The following is a 25,434-nucleotide window of genomic DNA, read 5'->3' on the forward strand; positions in this document are numbered from 1 at the left end:
CCGCCTCGGCCCCTGGCCCTGCGGCCCCTGATCCTCCGGGCACCGGCGCTTCGGGGGCCACGGCCGTCTCGGGCTCAGCCTCGGGTCCTGCGGCTCCGGGGAAAGGTGAGCCGCGGGGTCCCGGGGAGGCAGGGCCGGCCCGAAGGGAGAGCGAGCCGGGAAGGCAAGGGCTGGCAGGCCTGCACCTCTGCGGGCTTGTTTTGAATTTCCTGGGCCCGCCTCTAGGGCCACATGCCCGCCCCTTTCTCTAGTGCGCCGGCTGCGCAGTCAAACCCTCTCCCGAGCTGTCAGTTCCAGCGAGAGGCTGAGGAGAGCTGTTGAGCAGAGGGATATATGGGGAAGGTGGGACCTTCAGGCTTTTGGTCCCTTTCCTCTCTTTTGGGCTTTTGAGCTTCGGGCAGGTCTGCATTAACATTAAGGATATTTGTATAGTTCCGTTCAGTATAATAAGTACTTTATACATCTTAATTATCACATTTCCCCGTAAGGTAGACATTACCTCTATTTTAGAGATGAGTAAACAGACTTCTTGAGAAATGCCAAGTTACTTGCTTTGGAGCACACAGCCAGGGAGCGATGGAACATAGTGTATGTAGCCAGTATTTCTCAAAATATGGGATAAGTGCCACCAGTGTTAACTCTTGGAGGATGCAAATTCCTGGGCATCAATTCAGACTTAGTGAATTAGATCCGTGAGAGGTGGAATCTGGGGATCTACATTTCTGAATAAGAACTTCTAAGGGATATTGATATATGGCATCATATATCAATACAGTTTCAGAACCATACGTTTAGGAATAGGCATTGGACAGAACTTTTTCTCTGTGCTACCTTTACTTGTGTGATACTGATTAAGTCATTCTTCTTCAGGTTGAGTTTTTTCTATTAAATGGGTTATTATGAAGCTCAAATATAATATATGTAAAATGCCTGGTACTGATATGTTTTGCCTCTGTATCCATCCCTGACACCTGAGGGCCCCCCTGACCTTCTCCCAGCAACTGTTGGCACAAAGTTCATGCAGTAAAACTAATACATAGTAAGAGGTCTCAAAGGTGATCCTGAGCCGACAATAGATATTTATTAAATTAAATTATCCAGTGCAGAGCCTCTAGCCAAATTAATCTATATGTATGAGGCCTAATCTTTGCATCATTGCCAGAAGTGAAGTATGAATACATAGCACTGTAAATCGATAAATAGAAATGCACAAAAATGATTGTGAATGAACTATAAGATGAATTATATATTGGGCTGGCCCGGTGGCGCACTGCTACAGTGCGCTGCTTGGGAAGCGCGGCAGCACTCCCGCCGAGGGTTCAGATCCCACATGCAGACCGGCCGCTCACTGGCTGAGCGAGGAGCGGGGGCAACACCGAGGGTTGCGATCCCGTTGCCGGTCCCGGTCCAGTACGGGCGCGACACTGAGGGTTGCGATCCATTGCCGGTCACGAAAAAAGACAAAAAGACAAAAAAAAAAAAAAAAAAAAAGATGAATTATATTGTTGGTTATTTTGCTGTAATCTCTCATCTCTTCAGAAACTTGACCTATTTTTAGATCATAACTGAGAAACCAGTAAGGAGGCCACCAGAGTAACTAAAAAATTGTAACATTTGTGCAGTAAAGAGCATAACTGTATTATAATTGCAACTTACAAAAATTTCCCACAACTAAACTGATTTGATTGACAGATGTATCATTGGTATTGCTATATTAGAAATAAATTCTCATGTTTTCTGCCTTGAAATGGTGATAATGGAAACTGCTTTAAGCATATACATTTGAGTCAGTTATCTTTAGGGACTGTAAATAAGGCATGGTCCTTCCCACTCTTAAGAAGCTTACATTTTATAACAGGTGATACATGTACGTGAATGAAGGTAACACAGGATAGGATATGTTACAGGAATGTTACAAAGTACTTAGGTAGCTCAGAGAGCTGGGAACATTACTCTAGGGCATGGCTTGGTTGTGGTTGGTGCCATTCACTCTGAGACTTGAGAGAAGATTAATATAATTGTTTGATTTGCACATACAATCTTTTTTTTTTTTTTTTTTCCCTTTTTTTTGTCTTTTTTCCTGACCGGTAACGGGATCGCAACCCTCAGTGTCGCGCCCATACCGGGGACCGGCAACGGGATCGCAACCCTCAGTGTTGCGCCTGCTCCACGCTCAGCCAGTGAGCGGGAACCAGTCTCCACATGGGATCCGAACCCTTGGCGGGAGCGCCGCCGCGCTCCCAAGCAGCGCATTCTCCAGTGCGCCACTGGGCCGGCCCTGCACATACAATCTTTAAAATAAGGTAGTTCCAGGAAAAATATTGAATCTTTTGTTTATTGATTTGGAAATTTTATTTTAAGTTGTGGACATGCTGAAGGGGTTTTGGCCTGGGTGACTGAAACAAATGAAAAGTCCCATTAAAAGGTTATGTGACTGTGTTGGGGGAAGAGAGGTTGAGAGGAAAGGGACAAACATTTGAGAAATGACTTACCTTTGGGTCTTAGCAAAACAGCCGTAGTCACATGGTACATATCAGGTCATTTTTCTTAAAAGTTGTTTTTTATTTTTTGAACAGTTGGAAGTGTAGCTGTGGAAGACCAGCCAGATGTCAGTGCCGTGTTGTCGGCCTACAACCAACAAGGAGATCCCACAATGTATGAAGAATACTATAGTGGACTGAAACACTTCATTGAATGTTCCCTGGACTGCCATAGGGCAGAATTATCTCAACTTTTTTATCCTTTGTTTGTACACATGTACTTGGAGCTAGTCTACAATCAACATGAGAATGAAGCAAAATCATTCTTTGAGAAGTATGTGACTTTTTACATATATGTGTGTGTATATATACTTACATATACTCGAGGGTCCTTCAAAAATTTTGTGGGGAAATAGAATTAAAAGATAATATGATCTTTCATGAACTTTTTGAAGTACCCTCGTGTGTGTGTGTATGTGTGTGTGTGTGTGTATGTACACATCCGTAACCACACAAATGTAAGACTGCAACTCGAAGAGTACTTTGTGAAGGAAAGATACCTGGCACTATAAGAACTTAAAATGGGGGGTTTAATCTAGTTGGAGAAGTCAGGGAAGGCTCCCAGAGGAAGTGATGCTTGGGGTGAGTACTGAAGATTGCGCAGGAGTTAACCAGAAGAAAAGAGGAGGGAAAAGCATGTGTGAAAGTTCTGTAGTATAAGGGGTCATGGTAGTTACAGAGACTGAAAGGCGGCCGGTGTAGCTGGAGCAGAGAATGGGGTAGGGTGCAGTCCAACATGAAGCTGGGAATCATTAAGGGCTGGAACACCAGGCAGGTTCTTGGGCCATGTTGAGGGTCTTCGTTTATACTAAGAGCAGTAGGGAGTTGTATTAGGTAGGATTAGATTTGGCTGAGAGTCACTGAAAACTCAAACGATGTCATAAATAGAAGTTTATTTTTACCTTTATCCTAAGAGCAATAGGAAGCTGTATTAGGACTAGATTAGGCTCAGAGTAACTGAAAACCTGAACAACAGAGGCTTAAATATAATAAAAGTTAATTTCTGTCTCTCATAAAGATAGGAAATATAGAACTGGTGTGGTGGGTCCTTGATTATCAGGGACCCAGGCTCCCTCAATATTGTTGCTCCATCATTCTTGTCAGGCAGGTTGCACTGCACTGTGTGGCACAAGACAGCTCTCCAGCTCTAAGCAGTCACAGCAGTGTTGTAGTCAGCAGGGAGGGCACGAGTCCTTCCTAGAAGCTGCACACTTCCTTTTATATTTTATCAGTCAGTGGCCGCACCTAGCTACAAAGGAGGTGGGAAGTGTGGTCTTTACCTAAGTGTCTATGTGCTCAGCTAATATTCCGGTGTTCTATTATGGAGGAAAAATGGATATTTGGGAACAGGGAGGTTTCTCTGCTACAGAAGTCGTTGAAGGACCATGTCACTATTAGATAGGCATTTTGAAAGGACTTTTACGTAGTAGGAAAAACATATGGTGGGGGATAGATTGACTGTAGGTTGACCAGTTTTGGAGGTTATTGCAGTGGTTCTTAACTGGGGGTGATATTGCTCCTTTCCTGAGGCCATTTGAAAATGTGATGTTTTTGATTGTCATAACAACTGGGGGGAGAAGCAGGGTATTCTAATATGTGCAGGTAGTCTTACTTAGCAAAGAATCGGCCTGCCCAAAATGCCAGTAGCACCCCTGTTGAGAAACAGTGGAGTAGGTTGTGGTCATGAAATATTCTAATATGTGCAGGTAGTCTTACTTAGCAAAGAATCAGCCTGCCCAAAATGCCAGTAGCACCCCTGTTGAGAAACAGTGGAGTAGGTTGTGGTCATGAAGTTGAAGAGAAGTAGACAGATTGGCCAGACACTTGATGGATTGGATATGGAAGTGAGGGAGATGGAGGTATCAGTGTCCCCAGGTTTCTGGCCCCTCCAGCTGGATAGAGGTACCCCTCACCGACACAGAAAACCCTGGAAGAGGATTCAGTTTGTCAGGCCATGTAATAATCTTGAGTTCAGATTTGAATATGCCTTTGACTTGTTTAAGAAATGTCATGTTGATAGGTGGATGATATGTAAGAGTTCAGAGTAGAGGTGGGGAGTGGGGCCATAAATTGGAGTTTTGTGTGATATTGATAGATGTGGATGAACTCATCTGGGAGAGAGTATGAAATAAGTCAGTAAAAGGGCTAGGCTTGAGCCTTGAGGAGCTCCAACATTTAATGGCCAAGAAGAAGAAATATAAAAGAAGTTAGAAAAACAGGATGAAAACCCCGAGTGTTGAGTTGTAGAAGTTGAGGGAAAGGAGTGTTTAGGAAGGGGCATTGCTTAACTGTTAGGACGAGAGCTCTTTTAATACAAGCAAATAGAGCCTGAAGCCAAGATTTGTCAGATAACACAGCAGTGATAGAGGAACAGTAGAACTTGATACTCAGGACTTCTATGCCATTACATTTATTCATTACTCTAGGATGCCTAACCGAAGGTATGTAAAGCAAAATATTCTGTAGCTGAGTGTTTTTTGAAAAAAAAAAAAATTAAGAAAGGCTGACGATGACAGAACTTCTACTCTAGAAGCTAATTTCTTTTATAGTACTGTCATCAAAAAACCTCTTTCTCTTCCAGTCTCATGGTATAGCCATCTCTTCACAAAGGAAGGTAGAATATCATAGAGGATTCTCTGTCTCCCTGTTATGAACAGTCTCAGCCTTTGCCAGACTGAGGACCCCATCCCCAGATGATATAAACACCAATAGGCTGAGATTTCTAATTTAATTAAATCCTGGACAGAAATCCTTACTTCTGCATTGATGAGTCATAATGGTGTAACACAAGTAACAATTTAAGAATTTGTTGGCTACGTGTCTGTTAGAGCAGGAGCCCTAATATCTTATGTTTAGTCATGGTTTTCTAAAAATCAGTCTGCATTGATTGCTGCTCTTAGGAGTGCCAAATATATATGATCATTGATTTTACTTTCTTAGGAAAGTTAAGATTGTAGAAACAAAAGTACATTTAAATTAGCTAATTGTCACGAAGGCTGAAGGCTTTATTTAATTGCCTTTGGTAATAGTGAGTAAATAGAAGTACTCATTGGTATCAATATTTGTTTGTTCTTTAGTGATAGATTAAAGTATTGATTTTAATAATATGTCTGATACTGAGAACATAGGAAATAATTTAAAAAGATGGATTTTATTGATTATTGTTGAGATGCTGAGTGATAGGTACATTGAGTTCACTATACTATTTTCTACTTTTTATATGTTTGAAATTTTCCATAATCAAAAGTTTTAAAAAGTAAGTTTTGAGAAAAATAAAATTTAGTAAAGCAAGGGTCTAACATTTTCAAATGTCTACCATTTCATTTGAATGATAGCGTTCAAAAGAAACCTTTTACCAATGGTGGATATCTTTCATTCATTCACTTATGATATTTATTTCAAATTCTTCTCTTAAAATGTTTATGATACATTTCATTAGAGAATTAAATTGGTCATTTTTAGGATTAATTCATAAATGGAATTATAATCATTTTGAGATGAGTTACTTCTGATCCTACAACTTAGTTCAGGATTATTCAGATAACTACACTGAAAATATTCTGGGTTGGTTTATAAATATATGGGGGAGAGGCGGATCCCTTAATGATTACATTGAAAAATGACTTTTTAAAATCACTGAAACAGGTTCCATGGAGATCAGGAATGTTATTACCAGGATGACCTACGAGTATTATCTAGTCTTACCAAAAAGGAACACATGAAAGGGAATGAGACCATGTTGGATTTTCGAACAAGTAAATTTGTTCTGCGTATTTCCCGTGACTCGTATCAACTCTTGAAGAGGCATCTTCAGGAGAAACAGAACAATCAGATATGGAACATAGTTCAGGAGCACCTCTACATTGACATCTTTGATGGGATGCCGCGTAGTAAGCAACAGATAGATGCGATGGTGGGAAGTTTGGCAGGAGAGGCTAAACGAGAGGCAAACAAATCAAAGGTATGGGAATAAACCTAAGAACTATATAATGCAGATTCTGAAAATTGTAGCATTTCCATCTACATAATTTACACATTTTTCTTGTAGCTAGCTTGGGAATAATTTTACACTTGGGAAATGTTTATAAAATTTCATATTCTAAGGATGATGTATGATGTATTGGGAGTGGCTGTGTTTAACAGAACCCTGACTACAGTAGCTGAAACCAGTAAGGGGTTTTTCTCATATAAAATGAATTCCAGAGGAAGACCCTTCAGGGCTGGCATGAGGGCTCCATGATGCCATCAATGTCCCTGGCTCCTTCTCGTTTCTGGTCCACATCTTTAGAATGTGGCTTTCTTCTTTGTGCTCATAAATAGCTATTGTCCATCAATGTCCCTGGCTCCTCGTTTCTGGTCCACATCTTTAGAATGTGGCTTTCTTCTTTGTGCTCATAAATAGCTATTGCAGCAGCTGCATTCCAGGAAGGAAGAAAGGGAGGATAAAAAGCATATCCCTGCTTAGTCTTTCCCTTTTTTCAGGAAAACAGTGTTTTTTTCCCTAAAACCGTGTCTAGTGTATTTCTCTGTACATCTGTTGGCCAGAATTACATTATATGGCTATTCCTAGCTACAAGGGAGCCTAAGAACAGAAATGATTTAACCAAGCACATTGCTGCTCCAATAAAATCAGGGTTCTGTTAGTAAGGAAAAAGGGGAGAATGGCTATTGGGTAGACAAGTACAGAACCCTGCTTCAGGGTATATAAATTACTATACTGTGATTCATTTTATCAAGATGTGAAAAGGGCATATTAATGAACAAAAAGTTAATTTAAAAAATATTGGCTCTTGTAGGTATTTTTTGGTTTATTAAAAGAACCAGAAATTGAGGTGCCTTTGGATGATGAGGATGAAGAAGGAGAAAATGAAGAAGGAAAACCTAAAAAGAAGAAGCCTAGAAAAGATAGTATAGGATCAAAAAGCAAAAAACAAGATCCCAATGCTCCACCTCAAAACAGGTGAGGAAAAAAACTTGTGTGGAGGTGTTAAGACAATGTTTTCAAATTTGCTAATATTCAAAGGGTAATTTCCAGTCTGTTTTTCTTTCACAGAATCCCTCTTCCTGAATTGAAGGATTCAGATAAGTTGGATAAGATAATGAATATGAAAGAAACCACCAAACGAGTGCGCCTTGGACCAGACTGCTTACCCTCCATTTGTTTCTATACATTCCTCAATGCTTACCAGGTTGGTAAAATAACTGGACAATTTCTTCCTGGAGAGTCATGAAAAATGGTGATTTACCATTAAGAGGAACTTAAATGGGTCAACTAAAATGGAATTTTGTTACTTAAACTCTTGATATAATTTAAGGACAGCAGTTAGGAAAGGAGAATTGGATGCTGCACAGAATAGATAGAAGACAATATTTAAAAGACCTTTAGCAATTTGTAGGTACCAGAATCTTGCTTATATTTGACCCTTATTTCACTGGTCAGAATTGTGCTATCCTTTGAGGAGAAGGAAACTGTGGTTCATCTCTGTTGAACGTGGTTAAGTACTTATGTAAATTTAATATTTTTTATTAAGAATGCTAAATGTCTTTATAGACTCCTTATAATAGGCTGCTGAGGATATACTCGTATTTAGTGAAGTGCAAAAATGATTAACATATGCTTCCTATCATGTACTCCAAATATGGAGGGCAAAAAAGGGGTAAGTTATAACATGTTCTCCAAGTAAGTGCTTTCAGACAATGGGTTTTACAGGAGAATGAAGTCTCAAATGATCTTTTAATGAGAAAAATAGCCATTGTTATGTATTCTCTAAGATGTGATTATAATATTTTCCCCTTGAAAACAGTATTATTTAGTACAATACTTTTTTTTATTGGCAGGGTCTCACTGCAGTGGATGTTACCGATGATTCTAGTCTGATTGCTGGAGGTTTTGCAGATTCAACTGTCAGAGTGTGGTCTGTGACACCCAAAAAACTTCGTAGTGTCAAACAAGCATCAGGTAACTGAGATGACCTGTCAGGATGTAAACTCATTAGTCTACATCAATCTTGATTCCATGGAATATACACAGGAGGTTGTGATCTTTGAAGAAATTCACTTGATTTCACTTCAACTCAAGATGCTGACATTCCTAACAGTGAAAAGCACTGGAGTGGCAATCAGGAGGCTGGGGTGTTAGACTGGTTTAATTTCTCTGGGCCTAAGTTTTCTTATCTGTAGAATGAGGAGATTAGGCTAGAAAACTCTGTAAAGTTAAAAATCCAGCATTTTATGATTGTTTGCTTGTAAATTTTAAAAAACCTTAGTGGGAAAGCACTTTGTTTTAGCTATAAAAATCGCTAAAAAAGAATAAAGTCAGGATTTCATTTTTTATTTTTTAATTTTTTTTGGCAGCTGGCCTGTACAGGGATCTGAACGCATGATCTTTGTGTTATAAGGCTGTGCTCTAAACAATTGAGCTAACTGGCCAGCCTACATGAGTTCTTTTTATTTGTTTATTTTGGTAGCTGGCTGGTATGGGTATCCGAACTCTTGACCTCAGTGTTATAACACCATGTTCTAACCAATTGAGCTAACCAGCCAGCCCTAGGATTTCATTTTAAAGAAAGTTTTTTTCCTAGCTATGTTATTTAAACAAAACAATATATCTTAAATTATTTTAATATTTCTGTAGTTTTCATTTTTGTGAAACATTGTGGTTTAGAAGACAAACTTGAGTTTCAGTCCTGGTTTCTACATTGAGTAGCTGTGTGCACCCTAGCAAATTAACTGTTCTGTACCTCAGTTTCCTCTCCTGTACGCTGGGGTGATATCATCTAATTTAGAGGCATTAGCACAGTGATTGTTATATAGGAGTTAATATTCAAGTGTTAGTTCCTCTCCTGAACTGTGATGTGATTGCCTTAAAATGTTTTGATGAATGTACTTTAAAAAAAAGTCAATATATCTGGACCATTTCAGATCTTAGCCTCATAGACAAAGAATCGGATGATGTCTTAGAAAGAATCATGGATGAGAAAACAGCAAGTGAGTTGAAGATTTTGTATGGTCACAGTGGGCCTGTCTATGGAGCCAGCTTCAGTCCAGATAGGTAAACTACAAACAATAAAAATTAAATACTGCTGTATTATGTTGAGATTATATAAAAGTTAACTACTGGAAACATGCAAATACTGGGTAAATTCTGTTAGAAAGTCTGTGGTTGCTTATTATTTATTATCTTTTAGAATCTTGTCATTTGCTAATTCATCTTGGGGCACTGGTGTGTAAAATAGCAACTTGATAGCTGAATTTATAGAATCAAAATGTACAGCTTCAGGGTTTACTGGTTTTAAAATTAGCTTTACTTTTATATAACCCCAATAGGGGTTGAATTGCTTTTTTGGGTCCCCGCATTGTGTCTTGTGGCTACTTTATCAAATTTAAGACATATTCCTGATATTTGTGGTATATTAGTTATCAGTTGAGGATTTATCTTTCTATATCAAAAGCACTAAGAGAATACTAAAAAGGAAATTTGAAATTGCTGTTTTAGGTTTTGCTTCCTTTTAGCCATATGGTTCCAGAGTGTCACTCTATGTGTATAAGTATTTGCCTATTTTTCATGATCTCTAACATTCTGTAGAAATGTGGGGAGGGTATTTTTTTTTTTTTTTCAAAGATGACCGGTAAGGGGATCTTAACCCTTGACTTGGTGCTGTCAGCACCACGCTCAGCCAGTGAGCGAACCGGCCATCCCTATATGGGATCCGAACCCGTGGCCTTGGTGTTGTCGGCACCGCACTCTCCCGAGTGAGCCACGGGGCCAGCCCGTAGGGAGGGTATTTTGTATTCACAATACCATTGTTGAGTTATATGTGACATATTACATTTCTTAGAAGACTTTCTCAGTGGACCTTATTTGACCGTACCTTTTTTCATTACTACTGGTGTTATTTCTTTTTAAAAGATTTATGGTTTTCCTTCAATAGACAATAAATTTATTTATAATCGAACCTCATTCAGTAGGTGCTCAGTATCTATAGAGCGTTAGGGCTAACATTAGTTTGGTTAGTACTTTCAACTCTTGATATCTAGTGTGAATTCCATGTATGAATTAAAAGTGAGATGTAGAATGTTAGTTAGCTACATTAAATATATTCAAATGTACACAGAAACTGGGCAGGTAACCAGAAGTTATTCTGGGAATCAAATATATCACCTTCTGTTCTCTTAGGAACTATCTGCTTTCCTCTTCAGAGGATGGAACTGTTAGATTGTGGAGCCTTCAAACATTTACTTGCTTGGTGGGATATAAAGGACACAACTATCCAGTATGGGACACACAGTTTTCTCCATATGGATATTATTTTGTGTCAGGGGGCCATGACCGAGTAGCTAGGTAAGAATACCGTGATCTTATGACTGGTCGATTCAGTATGCAATGTTTGGAATTACAAACTCCAACCAAACTCATTTTCACTTCCATTATTCAGGATCAACTTTTTTACATCATTTATAGCTCTTTATTTGAAAATTAATTTGGGACAGGAGTATATATGCAATCATGTCTATACAAAGAGTCCTGCTTTAAGTTAGCTCATTAACACACTTCCCCCCCTTCCCTTCCCTCCCCCAAATCAGATGCTTAACCATGTCTTCCACTGCCACTGTGTATGTTTCCCTGTCATCTCCTTAAAAGTTCAGGATGAGTGGGGTAGCTCAAATTTTAAACTAATTATGTGGTGGCCAAAACTAGGCGAAAATACTTTTCTATGGTTTAGACTAGGAGTAGGGGAGAGAGAGAGAAGGGGGTGATGGTAGTATATACAGAGAATTACAGAAGTATAGAATTAAAATTTTTTACCAGATCAACTTTCTTAAGAATCTTATTTAGTCTCAATCATTCTTTTTTCCCTCAGTTAACTAGCAAGGGGGACCCATTTGGAACTAATGTTTCACATGGATGTTTCTGTTTATTTTGGATAGAATTTTGGCATTTCATAGATAACTACTAATTATCATCTTTTGCTTTCAATAACTTTAAAAATAAAGGCTCTGGGCTACAGACCACTATCAGCCTTTAAGGATATTTGCTGGCCATCTTGCTGATGTGAATTGTACCAGATTCCATCCAAATTCTAATTATGTTGCTACGGGCTCTGCAGACAGAACTGTACGGCTTTGGGATGTCCTGAATGGTAACTGTGTAAGGATCTTCACTGGACACAAGGTATTTTACATCTTCATTATTCCAGCACACAAGGTTGTTTTCAATGTAAAAATATTTTTTAAACTAACCAGTGACAGATTTCAAAAGTACCACAAAACCTTAAAATTCTACCTTGTTTTATTTTTAGATATACTTAACCCTACTTTGATCCTTTCCATGGACTTCTTTTCTAGGGACCAATTCATTCCTTGACATTTTCTCCCAATGGGAGATTCCTGGCTACAGGAGCAACAGATGGCAGAGTGCTCCTTTGGGATATTGGACATGGTTTGATGGTTGGAGAATTAAAAGGCCACACTGATACAGTCTGTTCACTTAGGTTTAGTAGAGATGGTGAAATTTTGGCATCAGGTAAATGACTATTAATGGCTTTGTGGTAAAGTGTAAATGGTATGTTAAAAGGAAACACTAAGTGTTGACAATTGGAAAATTAAGTCCTGCTGTTTTAGGTTTCATTTTCCTTTAGCCATATGATTTCAGTGTGTCACCCTACTCATATAATGACTTCTCAAGTTAAACTACCACTTGAAATGCTTCTTTAGAAGGAAGAGTTGTTGATGAGGTTTAGATTTCTCACCAGAAATATATAATAAATACATAAAGTATACTTGATAAAAATGTCAGAATTTAAGTGTGGTGAATACAACTAATAGTTTCCTTTGACTTCCCCTTAGGTTCAATGGATAATACAGTCCGTTTATGGGATGCTATTAAAGCATTTGAAGATTTAGAGACTGATGACTTTACTACAGCCACTGGGCATATAAATTTACCTGAGAATTCACAGGAGTTATTGTTAGGAACATATATGACCAAATCAACACCAGTTGTACACCTCCATTTTACTCGAAGAAACCTGGTTCTAGCTGCAGGAGCTTATAGTCCGCAATAAACCATCGGTATTAAAGACCTTTTGGAAGCTACTGTTTGAAAAAGGGAGACTAAAAGCAAATACCTCAGTGATTAATATTTAAGCTACAAGAATGTTTTTGTCTATATGGATCTGGAAGTATGCTGCTTGGAAAATCTGAATAGGACAATTCCACATTTCTATAGCAACCACATTTAACTAATTTCCGTTAGTTGAATAAGAGGTATTATGTTCATTGAGGGGACATTTATGGTGCTTTGGATTGTGTGGAAACTATGCATTTTCTGTTCAAATGCTAATTTAATTTATTATGCTTAGAAAAAAAAATCAGTTGAATTCAATAATTCATCCTGCTTCAAGATTCAAAATAAGAAATATAATAATGTCTTGAATTTTAGCTGAAGAATTTCATGAGCATGTATGTTTCTGCTGTAATAACGTAGTTACTGTGTGGCACTCAAGTACTATGTTAAATGACCCACTAACATTTTTTTCTTGGCCCATGATTAGAATGTATGTTACTGGGTAGAGTGAACTACAATTCCTTTTTAGGTCTAGATGAAGTGCAAAACGTTCACTGAATCTATACCTGTTGAGTTCTGAGTGCACCCAAACACTCTCTAAATCAGGTGAAGAAACTTAGCTTCCATGTTCTACTTCAGCTAAAACAGCTACATACAACCTAGTACACTTGAAGTCAGACAGACATTTCAGTTGCTTACCTCCAGTACTGAGCCTTGCTTTGGGAAACTAAAAGATTTAGACCAAGTCACTGCCAGTTTTTGCCTTTGTTGCATTTTGTACAGTTTTTATATTTTTGATATTTTGTAAATAAAGACAACCAGCTTTTCCAGGTTCATAATTTATTGTACAAATTGACTATCACAGGATGAGTTGACAATAGCTTCTCCAGGCATGGGAACTTAACAGGTGAGGTACAGTTTAAAATCCTATAAACAAAGCAAAAACAGTTCAGACACAAATGTGTTCAACTCTACTTTTAAGACATTCAATAATTACTAGGACAGAACTATCATGAACCCCCTAAATTAAATACGAATTCATCAGATTCTCAAAGGAGAGAATAATGCCAAAAAAAAAAATAAGGTGTTTCTCAGCTTAATACATTTTAATCTAACACTTCACCTTTAACAGAGGAGCTGATAATTCAGTATGAACTTACAGGCATACTATTGGAAAAATCTAGTAACATTTTAATGTTACTTAATCTAGTACATTAAGTAACCTTTTAAATAGCAGAAAATAGATATGCATCTGTTATTTAATATCTGAAACACAATATCTCCATTTTAATAATGGGGATACTACTACTTTTCTTAAGTTAGAAGGTATCTAATATAGAAAATTAGTCAAAATATCACTCGTGTGTCAGGAATGAGCAGTGGGCCACTGTATCCTGGGATATAGAGTCCCCTAAGGTCAATAGTTTTGAGTTGGAAAAGCTCAAGAGCAGAAGAAAAATTTGAAGCAGAGCTACATTAGATCAAAATCTGGGTTTTGGGTTCTCCGCACATCTACTGCCAACACAATAGATACTACTCACTTAAGGACGGGCAAATGGGGGTTAGAGGGACTATAAGAAGAAAATGAAGTCTGGGGATTTAAGGAAAAGACAGATTGATTATATTAAAATTTGAAACTAGCAAACTAGTAAAAAAATAAGAAATATCTTTAACTGATAAAGAGCTTATTATACAAGTCACCTAATTGTTAAGGACATGAACAGAATGTTAAGAAAAATACAAACAGTAAACAAATGGAAAAAGATACTTCAATCAAAGGCCAAAAAGCAAAAGACACATTTTTTTGTTCATCGTATTAGCAAAAATCAGAAACTGGTATTATTACACATTGGCTGGGGCAAAAGACACACTGTCTTACACATCTGGGTGCACCACAATCCTTTGGGAAAGGATTTTAACCTAAGAAGACAATCATAGGTATAGACAATATTTCCTGCTCAAAAGCATTCATTTAATGTTATATAAAACATAATTCTAGTATTACAGCTCTTTTTGAATTTGCCTAGCAGGTTTTCCAGTCTACCAGAAAACTCCCCCTCAAAAAAAAAATTCTAATGGGAGACAGATTCCTCTGTGATATAAATAGTTAATGTCTACAAACATTTGTCCATTCAAATTAACGAAGAAAATATACTTGTTAGACAAAATTACAGACATGACCGTACCCACTGGAAACCAAATAAAATATATATAAAAAAGAGCTAAACCAAAATGTTAACAAAAATTGTCAGGGTAATGAGATATGAGCAATATTTTATTTTTCTTTTATACAATAATTTTGCAAAATGGCAACAGTTCACTTTTATAGTGTGTGTGGGGGAACCTAATGTCAAAATGGCTAAGTTATATAAACTTTTAAATGTCAACTTACCATTTATGTTGCTTTCACAGCTGGAGTTTTTTTAGACCTTAACTTGAAGTATAAGATTATCAAAGCAATGCTTCCATATGTGGCCAGTACACACTGAAAAAAGAAAAAAGTAAATAACTAGTAGTTTGTCACATCTACATTATTCTAAAATATAACTGCTTAAAGGTATCATTAATACTTACGTTCATTCTACCTGTAAGAGTGTGAGAGTTGAAATACTTTTTAATACCAGTGAACTGGAATTGGGCATCATTTTCTGCACCTGCCATGATTTCAATCTTTTAAAAAAAGAAAGCAACAATAAGTTGGTTTGGATGCAATTTAAAAGAAAGTAAGTTTTTTTAGTTTAAAAACTCAAAGTCACTGCATATAAATATTGTAAAGTTTTACCTATGTCTTGCCTAACACAGCAATAACAAAGAGGTAGAAAATGCCTTGCTGATAAGCTTTTGAAAATAGGACTTTACCTTGGTTGCTATTTCATAAACACTCCAGAATGTCAAATCACTCAGCATAAGAAGAGAACACAGTAGTCACTAAGTCTACCCTCTGACCCAATATAGCTTAATGTTTTCATTCCTGGCTCTGTACACACTATTGTACATTGTACACTGAATTAAGACTAGCTAAAATTAAGAGCTTCCAACCTTTCTCAGAGGGGTGTTCACCAACAAAACAGCTCAACTCACAACCCCTACTTTTACAGTTTTTCTTGTCATAAATAATTTAGGACTTCCATGGGGTGGGAGGAGGAGAAGGATCATTTACTAAATGGAGTTGATACTAGCCACTGCTGGTGGGGAAGCTTGAATCCTTACTCCTTTTAACAAAATAGATAAAAGACTCAAATGTAAATAGTGAACCAAAAAGGCCTGGTAGAAAATATGCGCAAGTATTTTAATCATCTTAGGGAAGGAAAATATAAAGAAAAGAATGCCAAAAACAAAAAGGCAAAACATAAAACAAATCAACCTCACCATCAAAGAAATGTAAAATGAGGCCAATATTTAACCATCCAACTGGCAAAGATAAAATTATGATAATAAGCAGTTTCAGTAAGAATGTGGGAAACGAAGCATTCTCTCTCTCTTGCTTACTAAAGTCAAATTTGGCAGTATCTATCGAATTATAAAATGAGTATACTCTTTATCTAGCCGGTTCATTTTTTTCTAGGAATTTATCCTTGTAGAAATATTACAAAGTGGAAGTGTGCTATATGGTTCAAGGAAATACTGCTTATGATAGTACAAAATTGAAAAAACTAAAAGTCCATCTATAGGAGACAAATAAGTGATGGTTTCCATTGGAGGAAATAAATACAATCTGCACAGATCCTTGTGTACTGACATGGAAAAGATGTCCCCAAGAAATGTTAAATATAAAAAAAATCCCATCTCTGTATATTAGAGAGCACATCAATGGTTCTCAAAGTCTGGTCAGCAGCATCAGCATCACTGGAAACTTGTTAGAAATGCAGAATCTCAAGGCCTACACAGCTTATTGAATCAGAAACTCTGGGGGCCCAGTAATCTGTTCTAATAAGTCCTTTAGGTAAATTCTGATGCATGCTAAAGTTTGAAAAACACTGCAGTAATGGAAACAGAACACCAAACTGTAATGGTATAGGAAAAAACCCTGGAAGTATAGCAAACTTTTAAGAGGGATTAAATCTATAGAACCTGTGTATTTTACAAAGACAGGTTTTTCTTTCATAATGAATAGCGAAGACAGATTTAAAAGGTCACCAGAAGAGTTGAAAATTCGTATGTATGACCGCCTATCTACCACGACCGACGCCACGCCGAGTCGATTGGCAACATAGACGAGCCGGTCGAGGTCCGGTCGAGATTGTTAGGCAGTGGCAGTGACTCAGCTGGCTCTTGAAGAAATGGAAGAGGTAAAGATCTGTGAGGGAGTTGTTGCTACGGAAACTGGCACTCCCCATTTACCATTCAAAGGGTTTCAGAGGCATTCATGTGCAAAGAATTGGCAATGAAAATTTGAGACAAATGACCTTAATTTTGAACAGTTTCAAGAAGGTTCCTGGAGCAATAAAAGAAATCCAAACTTCCTTAGGTCCCTACAGAGACTTTGGCCGGGCTAGCCCAGGTAGGAAAATCTCCATTAAAAGAAACCTTTATGATGTAGCTTTTATATCAACTGTCTAATTTTACTAAACTTACTGATGGCATACTTTTTCCCCCCATTCATTTAATAATACATTTTTGGATTCATTCCTTACGGTATTCAGTAAGTTTCTAAGAGAAACCCTACCCAAAACATGAACTTAACTTAGTCAAATCATTAACTGATAACCTCCACTACTTTTCATCTAACAAAACTCTTTAGAAGGATGTGGTGTCTAACTAAAACAACATTATGGTGCTTTAAATTTCCCTCTAAATTACACAATATGGGAGGAAGGCTGAAGTTTGTGATATTCCACAGAAGACCAATTCTGACTGCAAGGAAGGGCATAAATTTTTCAGCTCCTATAAAGGAGGACGACTCTTAAGAGGCTGAGATGGGGTGTGTGGGGGGGCGGCGGCAAGAAGTGAGGGTGTTGCTGAGAGTAAGCCAGAAAACATGTGGGTCTGCATCCTTCTACAAACTGCAGGTTACTTTAAGGTAAAGATCAGGAACCCTTATGTTAGAGTGCCCTTTGTGGAATAACTGAACTGAAATAAAGTCAAGCTTAAAGTTAGAAAGACATATTAATGAAGGTGAAAAATCACCGAAGATACATAATCGTGATTTAATGTTGTTAAATAATAGCGTGTGGGAAAGTCTAAGGGTTTAATAAGGCCTTCGCTTCTGTTTCTAATTGAGCCGCTATCTGCAATTAAATATACAAATCCCTCCATGCCTCTCTCCACCAGTGAAATGGGTGTTTCATTAAAGGCCCAAAGCGAACAGTTGCACTCTCTCTCTCGATACTGCTATGCTCCTGTCTGACGGGGTACCTACCTGAAATGGTGAGATCACGAGGTAAAGGCAAAGACGAGAGCCGCTCAGCTACCAGAAGCAGCCTTTTGTACTTGAAGGAGTTTACAGCTCTCTGTTCTGGCTACCTCCTAGGAAAGGCCTTCCCGCTGATCATATAGAGACTGAAATCTAACCCGCTTACTACGGGCCTGGAGAACTTCAGGGGCCCGGCCACACTCACTCTCGTTTTGACAAAGGCTGCAGCGCAGCTGAAGGAGGCGGGCTAGCCAGCTTCCTGAGCACAGCTTAGAGGAGACAAACAACTACGAGCATACAGACGAGAAGAGGTGAATTCGGCCAGAAATGGAGACGGAGCACGAATCCTCGTCCAATAAAAACTACGTCACTGGTGACCTCGGGGGACTCATTTTTCTCCACTAGAAAATGCAATCTAAGGGTCTTTGGGAACCGTGTGTGTGTGTGTGTGGGGGGGTCTCTGGCTGCGCCTACCCGCCTCGCCCCGAGGCTTCCCAGCCACTGTCCGTCCCCTCAGGCCCCGACCCTCGTTTTCTCTAGCTCCTTTCCCACTCCCCACCGTTCTCGCCCGCCAAGACGAAGACTCCACGGTGCTCCAGAAACGCTGAGGTTCTAGGCCGGACACACAAAGCGAAGGCGCGAGGCCCGAACCCGGGGTGCCCCCTCACCCACCTGGCCAAAGCCACAAATTCCGCAGCCGGTGTCCTTCAACGTACACAGCCGTCCCTCGGCCCGACCGGAAGAAGGCCCCTCCCCGCAGACGTTCTACAGCCACAGCGATTCAGCCTTCCGCGTCTATTGGCTACGGCTCCAAGACCCGCCCTTCCGCTTCTGGTCTCCACATCTCCTGCCCGGCCCATTAGGACTCAACTCAGTAGCGGAAGTAGGGCGTTGAGCCCGCCCCCGCTTGCGAGAAAGTAGGTAGGGCTAACAGTACGTGAGCTCCGCGTGTGTGATTGCAGCGGCGCGGAGCTCGAGGTAAAGAGGTGCTGGCGCCGCGGGGCTGGTGAGTGAGGGCCGAGGCCAAAAGGGAGGGACCTCATGGCTCTCAGGTCTGCCGGGTACCCCAGGTCCTTGCCAAGCGCCCGCCGTTCGGGATGAGTGGTTCGGCCACCGCGCCCTGCTCCCAAGCCTGCTGTGTTCAACCCGTCCCATTAATCCCAGGCTCTGTCCCCGGGAAGTAGCCTAAGTCCATTCTCTGCTCCTCATCGCCTTATTTTTAGGAGCTTCAATTTCCCCTTGTCTGAAGTAAGGTTAAGGGTAAAACTCACAGCAAACTAGACCCCTTGCACTTTCCTATTTCTGCGAAGCGTACAGCTATTCCTGATTCCAATTCCTAAATTCCCTCTTGGCTGTCCCTTTCGGTTGTCATCTTTTCAACAGTCTCAAACCCTTGTAGGTTCTTACTCCCAAGTGTCTCTCAGAATTAATCCCTCGTTTTTTCTGTACTCACTTATACCTAGTTTGGGTTCTCATGGTTTCACTGCTGAGTACTGCGTTTGAATCCTACCCAATTTACTTGCCTTCAGTCCTCTCTTTCCGTCCAATCTGTAGCCTGCGTGTATTTTTCTTGATTACTGTTCTGTTACTTCCCCTACTTAAGACTGATTTGCCAAAGAAAACATAAACTACTCATATCTCATCCAAGATTTTCCACACAAAAAAAGCCCAACTTGTTTTTTAAGATTTAATTCCAATTCTTATGCTTTATTCACCTTGTGGTCTAGTTCAGCAGTTCTTCAAAGAAAGGCAGCAGCAAGCCTTTGAGCAATTGTTTGATAGGTAAATTGCTGGGGGTTATTGAAACAGGCTTTTTCTGTTTCCGTGTCTTTTCTCACATTCCCTTTCCACCTGTGAAACTCCTGTTCATCTTTTAAGATTCAGCTCAAAAGCGTCTTTATGAAACCTCATCACTCTTTACCTCTTCGTCAATAGTTTATAATCCAATTTGTATTTTAAATTACTTGCATAATTGTTTTATTTTCTAAAAAGTGTGCACGTTCTTTGAAGGCAGGTAGTTATATAGTCGTTTGTGTATTTCTGTCCTAACTGTAGCTGCTTGATGAGTATTTACTACATTAAATCTATAACTGTTTCTCCTGAAGGAAAGTATGTGAATTTGTGGTATTGAAGCAGAGACCTTTGGGAAGATGAAGTATGGCTCATTTGGGGCCTAACATCTCAACCATCTATGTTGTAGTCCTGGATGTTGTCTAGCATGTTGCTAGAATGTTCTATCTCTTGCCTATTGCCCTGTGAAACCTGCCATCAAGGCTGCATCTCAACATTACTCTTTGCATTGGTTTTAGGAGACCCAAACATGGCAGCCCTGGAAGAAAGCTTCCCCCGAGGGGGTACAAGAAAGCCCCACAAATCAGACAAAGCTTTCCAGCAGTCAGTTGAACAAGACAACTTATTTGATGTAAGTGGTATGCTTGATTGATGAGATTCACTGGAAATGTTCTCTTGTGAGAGAGAAGGATGAACCTTGTTTGATGATGTGTGATTTTCCAAATTTGTTTCTTGATGAAGTCTTCTTATGTAAATTGAACTTGTTAGAGAGGTTATATCACCACAGGCTATATCTTTTGAAACAAGGCATTAGAATTTGAGTTTGAAGTACTGTTGTTATAGTTCTTAGGGACTCTGTGCCTTGTTGATTAAGGATAGAGAGAAGGCAGTTTGGTCATTGAATTTTTAGATGGGGTTCTTGCCACATATAATGGTTAGAATTTGTGTTAATATTGACAGTCTTACCTGAAGCAGGCTGTGCTCCAAATGCTAGGGGAAAGGGAACTAATGTTTGAGTGTATGGCTTTATGACTATATTATATAATTTTTCCAACTGTACTATGAAAGTAGAGGTCATAATTCCATGATGAGGAATTGAGGCTTGGAGAGGTTATATAATTTGGCTGAACCCACATGGCTTTTTTGGTGGAAATGGGAGTTTAACGTGGGTCTCTGTGACTACAGCTTCTGTTTTCATGTAGTATTCTACATTGCTTCTCAAGTTGGGAAACCCTGATGTCCATCCTGGTCAAAAGAGGAAGAACACAGTAGAGAAGAGACTTTGGGAACATGAAAGGAAGCTTCTTAGACCTTGAGCAAAGGGAACAGTGGTGGCCAAATGGGAGAGTTGGGATTGAAACAGGAATTTAAAAAACAATTGGGAATGGAGTGGGGGAGTAACAAAGTGAAGTGAAAGATGACCTGAAATGGGAGGGAAAGGCCAGGATTGCTCCTCATTCTTTTGGATATTTGTGGGTCTTTTTTCCTCTTTAGATTTCTACTGAAGAAGAATCCACCAAAAGGAAGAAGAGCCAGAAAGGGCCAGCAAAAACAAAAAAGTTGAAAATCGAAAAGAGAGAAAGCATCAAGTCTGTAAGAGAGAAATTTGAAATCCTGAGTGTTGAGGTTTGTTAAAATTTGTTTTTCCTTTAAACAGATTACTTTGATTGCTCAAGTTTGTGTATGTTCTTCCTTCCCTCGTTCTGTCTTCATTTTCTTCATTCCTTTCTCCCATATATGTACATACATACATACATTTATATATTTTGTGTGTGTGTCTGTAGAGATACTTGCAATTTGTGCTGAGAATTGAGCATTATTTCCTTCAATTGTTAACTAGTGTCTGGGTTGGTTTTTTCTTTCTTCTTAAGCTGCTGTGGGCTTGCTTGTGTCCTTATGAGACTTGTGTTTTAATAAATTCAGATGTTAAAAACTGACAGTAACTTTAGCAGTCATTCCAGTCCTACCCATTCATTTCATAGATGTGAAACTATCTCAGAGAAGTGAAATGGTCTTCTTATGTTTCCAAAATTTTTAGATTATTACTCCAAGATATGTTAGTTGTAAAAAAGAAAAAAAGTCAAATAATTCTGAAGGGAAAGACTCAGATTCAACCTGCAGGAGTATTTTGTTTGCTCTGTATGATTCTTAAAAAAAAAAATTGTTTAACTGGGGTGCCAACATTAGAAAACTAAAAATTTCGCATAAAAATGTGATTTCTGGTTTCTTGTAAAAGTTGGTAAGTTCTGACAGCACAAGGCCTATGTTCCCTCATGTTTGTAGTCACAAGAAGCTGGGTAGTGGCTGTATGCTTTAGACCAGGCATGCACACTCCAGACTACCATTGTCTCCACTGGCCACTTCTTGCACTGTGTTGTCTACTAGGCATTTGAATTTGGGTTGCCTGGAATAAAGTAAAAGGCAAAAGTGTCCTTCAACACTGCGATGATGTTAACACTGTTGTATAATCTAGATCTTTTACGGTATTCGGTCTTATATTTGATAAGTATACTGATACATACATACATGTATGTACAGTATTTCCTTTCATTTGCAAGATTCTGGTAGCTTCTAAATGTTAGAGTTAGTGGTAGAAGTCAGCCCCCCTAACTTCCCCTATCACTGTTCTCTTATTTATTGTACACATTTCACTTTTTTATTCTAGTCCCTATGTGAGGGAATGCGGATTTTGGGTTGTGTGAAAGAGGTAAACGAACTGGAACTGGTGATCAGTCTCCCCAATGGCCTCCAGGGGTTTGTGCAAGTGACTGAAATCTCTGATGCCTATACCAAAATGCTGAACGAACAGGTGACCCAAGAAGAACCTCTGAAGGTAAGGGAAATCTGGATGAAACCTGTTACTGGAAATAGGTGGTACACAAATAGATGTAAAATTACAACTTTGCTAAAGTGCTAAGAAGGAGAGGTTCAAGGTGCCATGAAACTTTGTAATAAGGGGATTTTTTTTTTTTTTATTTGGTCGAGGGAACCTGAAAGACTTCCTTGAGGAAGAGATGCATGAGCTGAAATCTGAAAGATGGAGTTTCCTAGAAAGAAGGAAGGGAGTTCAGGCAGAAGAAACATGAGATGCAACAGAGAGAAGGCTAACAATGGCTAGAGTAGAGAGAGCACAGGACAGTGTTGTGTGAGATGTGGATGGAGGGCTGGGTAGAGGCCAGATCATGTGAAGGTTGACAGACCATATTAAGGATTGGTTTTTAATTCTAGAATCAATGGGAAGCCCTTGAAATGTTCTCATGGGGTGAGTGGCATGTAGATAGCATAGCAAATAGGTTGAAGAGGCATGAGGGGTGGCCTAGAAATCAGTTAGGAGGCTATTGGAGTAGGCCAGGCTCTGAGATTGATGGTAGCTTGGGTTCAGAATTTACTGAGGGCTGAGGACATAAAGTAATGGTCTGGTGATAGATTTGATATGGGTCGGAAGGCAGAGGTGACAGAGACAAGTCCTAGGTTTCTGTTGTGCATGATTTGACAGTTGTGCATGTCATCCTGAGATAGGAAACCCTGAAAGGGGACCTGGATTAGGAGAGATGATCATGATTTGGTTTTTTTTTGTTTTTTTGTTTTTTTTTGATATGTTGAGATTGAGATACAGTTAAGACATCCTGTAGACAGGTGATTCCAGAGCTCAGGGAAGTCTGGGCTGGAGACATAAATGTGTGAGACTTCTTTGTATAGCTGGGAATTGAAGCTATGAAGCGGGAAGAAGTTGCTTATAAGGAGCAAGTAGAGTGAGAAGAGATTAAAAGACAGAGTCTAGAATAAATACTGTATTTTAATTGCTGAATAGAAGGAGAATTTCTGTCAAAAAGCAGGAGGGGCCAGAGAGATAGAGAAGAAAACCAGTGAAACAAGAATCTTGGAAGCCAGGGAGGAGATGTTTAAAGAAGGAAGGAGTGGTCAGAAGTAAGTGTTTTTTTTTTTTTTTTTTCCTTTTTGTCTTTTTTCGTGTCCGGCAATGGATCGCAACCCTCAGTGTTGCGCCCGTACCGGACCGGGACCGGCAACGGGATCGCAACCCTCGGTGCTGCGCCCATACCTCGCTCAGCCAGTGAGCGGGAACCGGTCTGTATGTGGGATCCGAACCCTCGGTGGGAGCACCGCCGCGCTCCCAAGCGGCGCACTGTAGCAGTGTGCCACCGGGCCGGCCCTAGAAGTAAGTGTTTTTTTAAAAGTCATGTAAGAGGGCTGGTGGGTTAGCTTGGTTAGAGTACAGTGTTAGAACACCAAGCTCAGAGGTTCAGATCCCAATATAGGCCAGCTGCCTCCCCCTATCTCCCAAATAAATAAGTCAAGAAAGGAAGAAAGGGAGGGAAAGAGAGGAAGGGAGAGAGAGAGAAGTCACATAAGAAAGGAAGTCACATAAGAGAAGGACTGCAAAATGGACCACTGGATTTAGTGACTTAGAGCTCACTGGTGATTTTATTGGGAGGTAAAGTGGTAGAGTGAGAGGGGAGGAAAGCAAATCACAGTGAGCTAAAGAGGGAGTAGGAGATGAAGTGGAGACAGTAAATACAGACAACTGTTAAGTCATTTTACATCTGCCCGTTCTGTGGAAATATTTGGAGGCCTTATGCTGCAATTCAAGACTGTGACTTGGCCACAGACCCCTCTTCTTTGTGGGCGAATGGTTACCGTTCATCCACCTTTTGGGTTCTTTGGGGTCTGTGGATGAAAAACCACAGCCAAGGCAGGGCAATGGATTCTTGGTTCATGGGAAGGGTATGTTTTAGGTCTTTCTTATTTGTATTATGCAGGACCTACTCTGCTTGCCTGAACTTTTCTCACCTGGAATGCTGGTGAGATGTGTGGTGAGCAGTGTGAGCATCACAGAGAGGGGCAAAAAGAGTGTCAAGCTATCTCTGAACCCCCAAAATGTCAACAGAGTGCTGAGTGCTGAGGCCCTGAAGCCTGGCATGGTATGTATCTTGGCTCAGGGAAGAGGAGCAGGCAATGTGCCTACTTCCTGCCCTGCCTCCAAGGGAGTGAAATCTGAGCCACCTTTTATTCTCAGCTTAACTGTTACCCACAAGGGTGGGTCTTTTCCTGGAGAGAAGGACTTTTGGGTGCTTTGGGTGCTAATGAACATTGAAGACTTGAACCTAATCATTACTTGGGAGGGGGAAAAAGGGAAAGCAAGTTCAGGTTTCACTGGCAGCAAAGAAAAATGCCTCCAGGGAGTCTTAGTTGGGGATTTGGTGATGATGGTGAGTTCCCCAGGGTGCCATATATACCAAGATTTTTTCACAGATTAAGTCTTTTTCATAGGCCTTCCGGCATTTGTGCGGAATGGTTCAGGGCTGCTCTCTGAGAGCAGGAGACAGGATAGTCAGGGCAGTTAGTCCATCTGCTACATTAATGGATGCCCAGCTACTTTGTGTCCATTTTTTTTTTTTTAAAAGATGACCGGTAAGGGGATCTTAACCCTTGACTTGGTGTTGTCAGCACCACGCTCAGCCAGTGAGCGAACCGGCCATCCCTACATGGGATCCGAACCCGGGGCCTTGGTGCCATCAGCACCGCACTCTCCCGAGTGAGCCACTGGGCCGGCCCTACAGCAAATTTAATTTAAACCTCATTTGGCTTTATTGTGATTCTACAGTCGGGAAACACTTCATACTATAAAATAGAATAAGTGTTCCAATGAACCAAGCAGAGGCGGT

At 39.8% G+C, this 25,434-nt stretch overlaps 2 protein-coding genes across 4 annotated transcripts in view; both read left to right on the forward strand.

The window, feature by feature from the left end:
- Positions 1–13,445, forward strand: part of TAF5 (TAF5 RNA polymerase II, TATA box binding protein (TBP)-associated factor, 100kDa) — a 14,607-nt gene extending 1,162 nt beyond the window's left edge. Inside the window, exons 2-12 of the mRNA XM_008578130.1 lie at positions 16–105; positions 2,577–2,814; positions 6,186–6,501; positions 7,337–7,500; positions 7,594–7,729; positions 8,379–8,499; positions 9,462–9,591; positions 10,717–10,881; positions 11,535–11,712; positions 11,886–12,063; positions 12,387–13,445. Of these exons, the coding sequence (XP_008576352.1) occupies positions 16–105; positions 2,577–2,814; positions 6,186–6,501; positions 7,337–7,500; positions 7,594–7,729; positions 8,379–8,499; positions 9,462–9,591; positions 10,717–10,881; positions 11,535–11,712; positions 11,886–12,063; positions 12,387–12,604 (1,934 nt within the window). The 3' untranslated portion in view covers positions 12,605–13,445. The remainder of the gene's footprint in view (positions 1–15; positions 106–2,576; positions 2,815–6,185; positions 6,502–7,336; positions 7,501–7,593; positions 7,730–8,378; positions 8,500–9,461; positions 9,592–10,716; positions 10,882–11,534; positions 11,713–11,885; positions 12,064–12,386) is intronic.
- Positions 13,446–18,902: 5,457 nt separating this feature from the next.
- The window catches only part of PDCD11 (programmed cell death 11), a 43,096-nt gene continuing 36,564 nt past the window's right edge, over positions 18,903–25,434 (forward strand). Inside the window, exons 1-5 of one of the 3 annotated variants that reach the window (XM_008578123.1) lie at positions 18,903–18,965; positions 20,269–20,381; positions 21,245–21,376; positions 22,416–22,583; positions 24,529–24,690. In XM_008578123.1, the coding sequence (XP_008576345.1) occupies positions 20,280–20,381; positions 21,245–21,376; positions 22,416–22,583; positions 24,529–24,690 (564 nt within the window). In that variant the 5' untranslated portion in view covers positions 18,903–18,965; positions 20,269–20,279. Of the gene's footprint in view, positions 18,966–20,268; positions 20,382–21,244; positions 21,377–22,415; positions 22,584–23,613; positions 23,678–24,528; positions 24,691–25,434 lie in introns of those variants that run through there. The other 2 variants (XM_008578121.1, XM_008578124.1) reach the window with 2 other exon arrangements.

This window comes from Galeopterus variegatus, unplaced genomic scaffold (assembly GCF_000696425.1).
Source record: "Galeopterus variegatus unplaced genomic scaffold, G_variegatus-3.0.2 Scaffold1634, whole genome shotgun sequence".
Taxonomy (NCBI): Eukaryota; Metazoa; Chordata; class Mammalia; order Dermoptera; family Cynocephalidae; genus Galeopterus; species Galeopterus variegatus.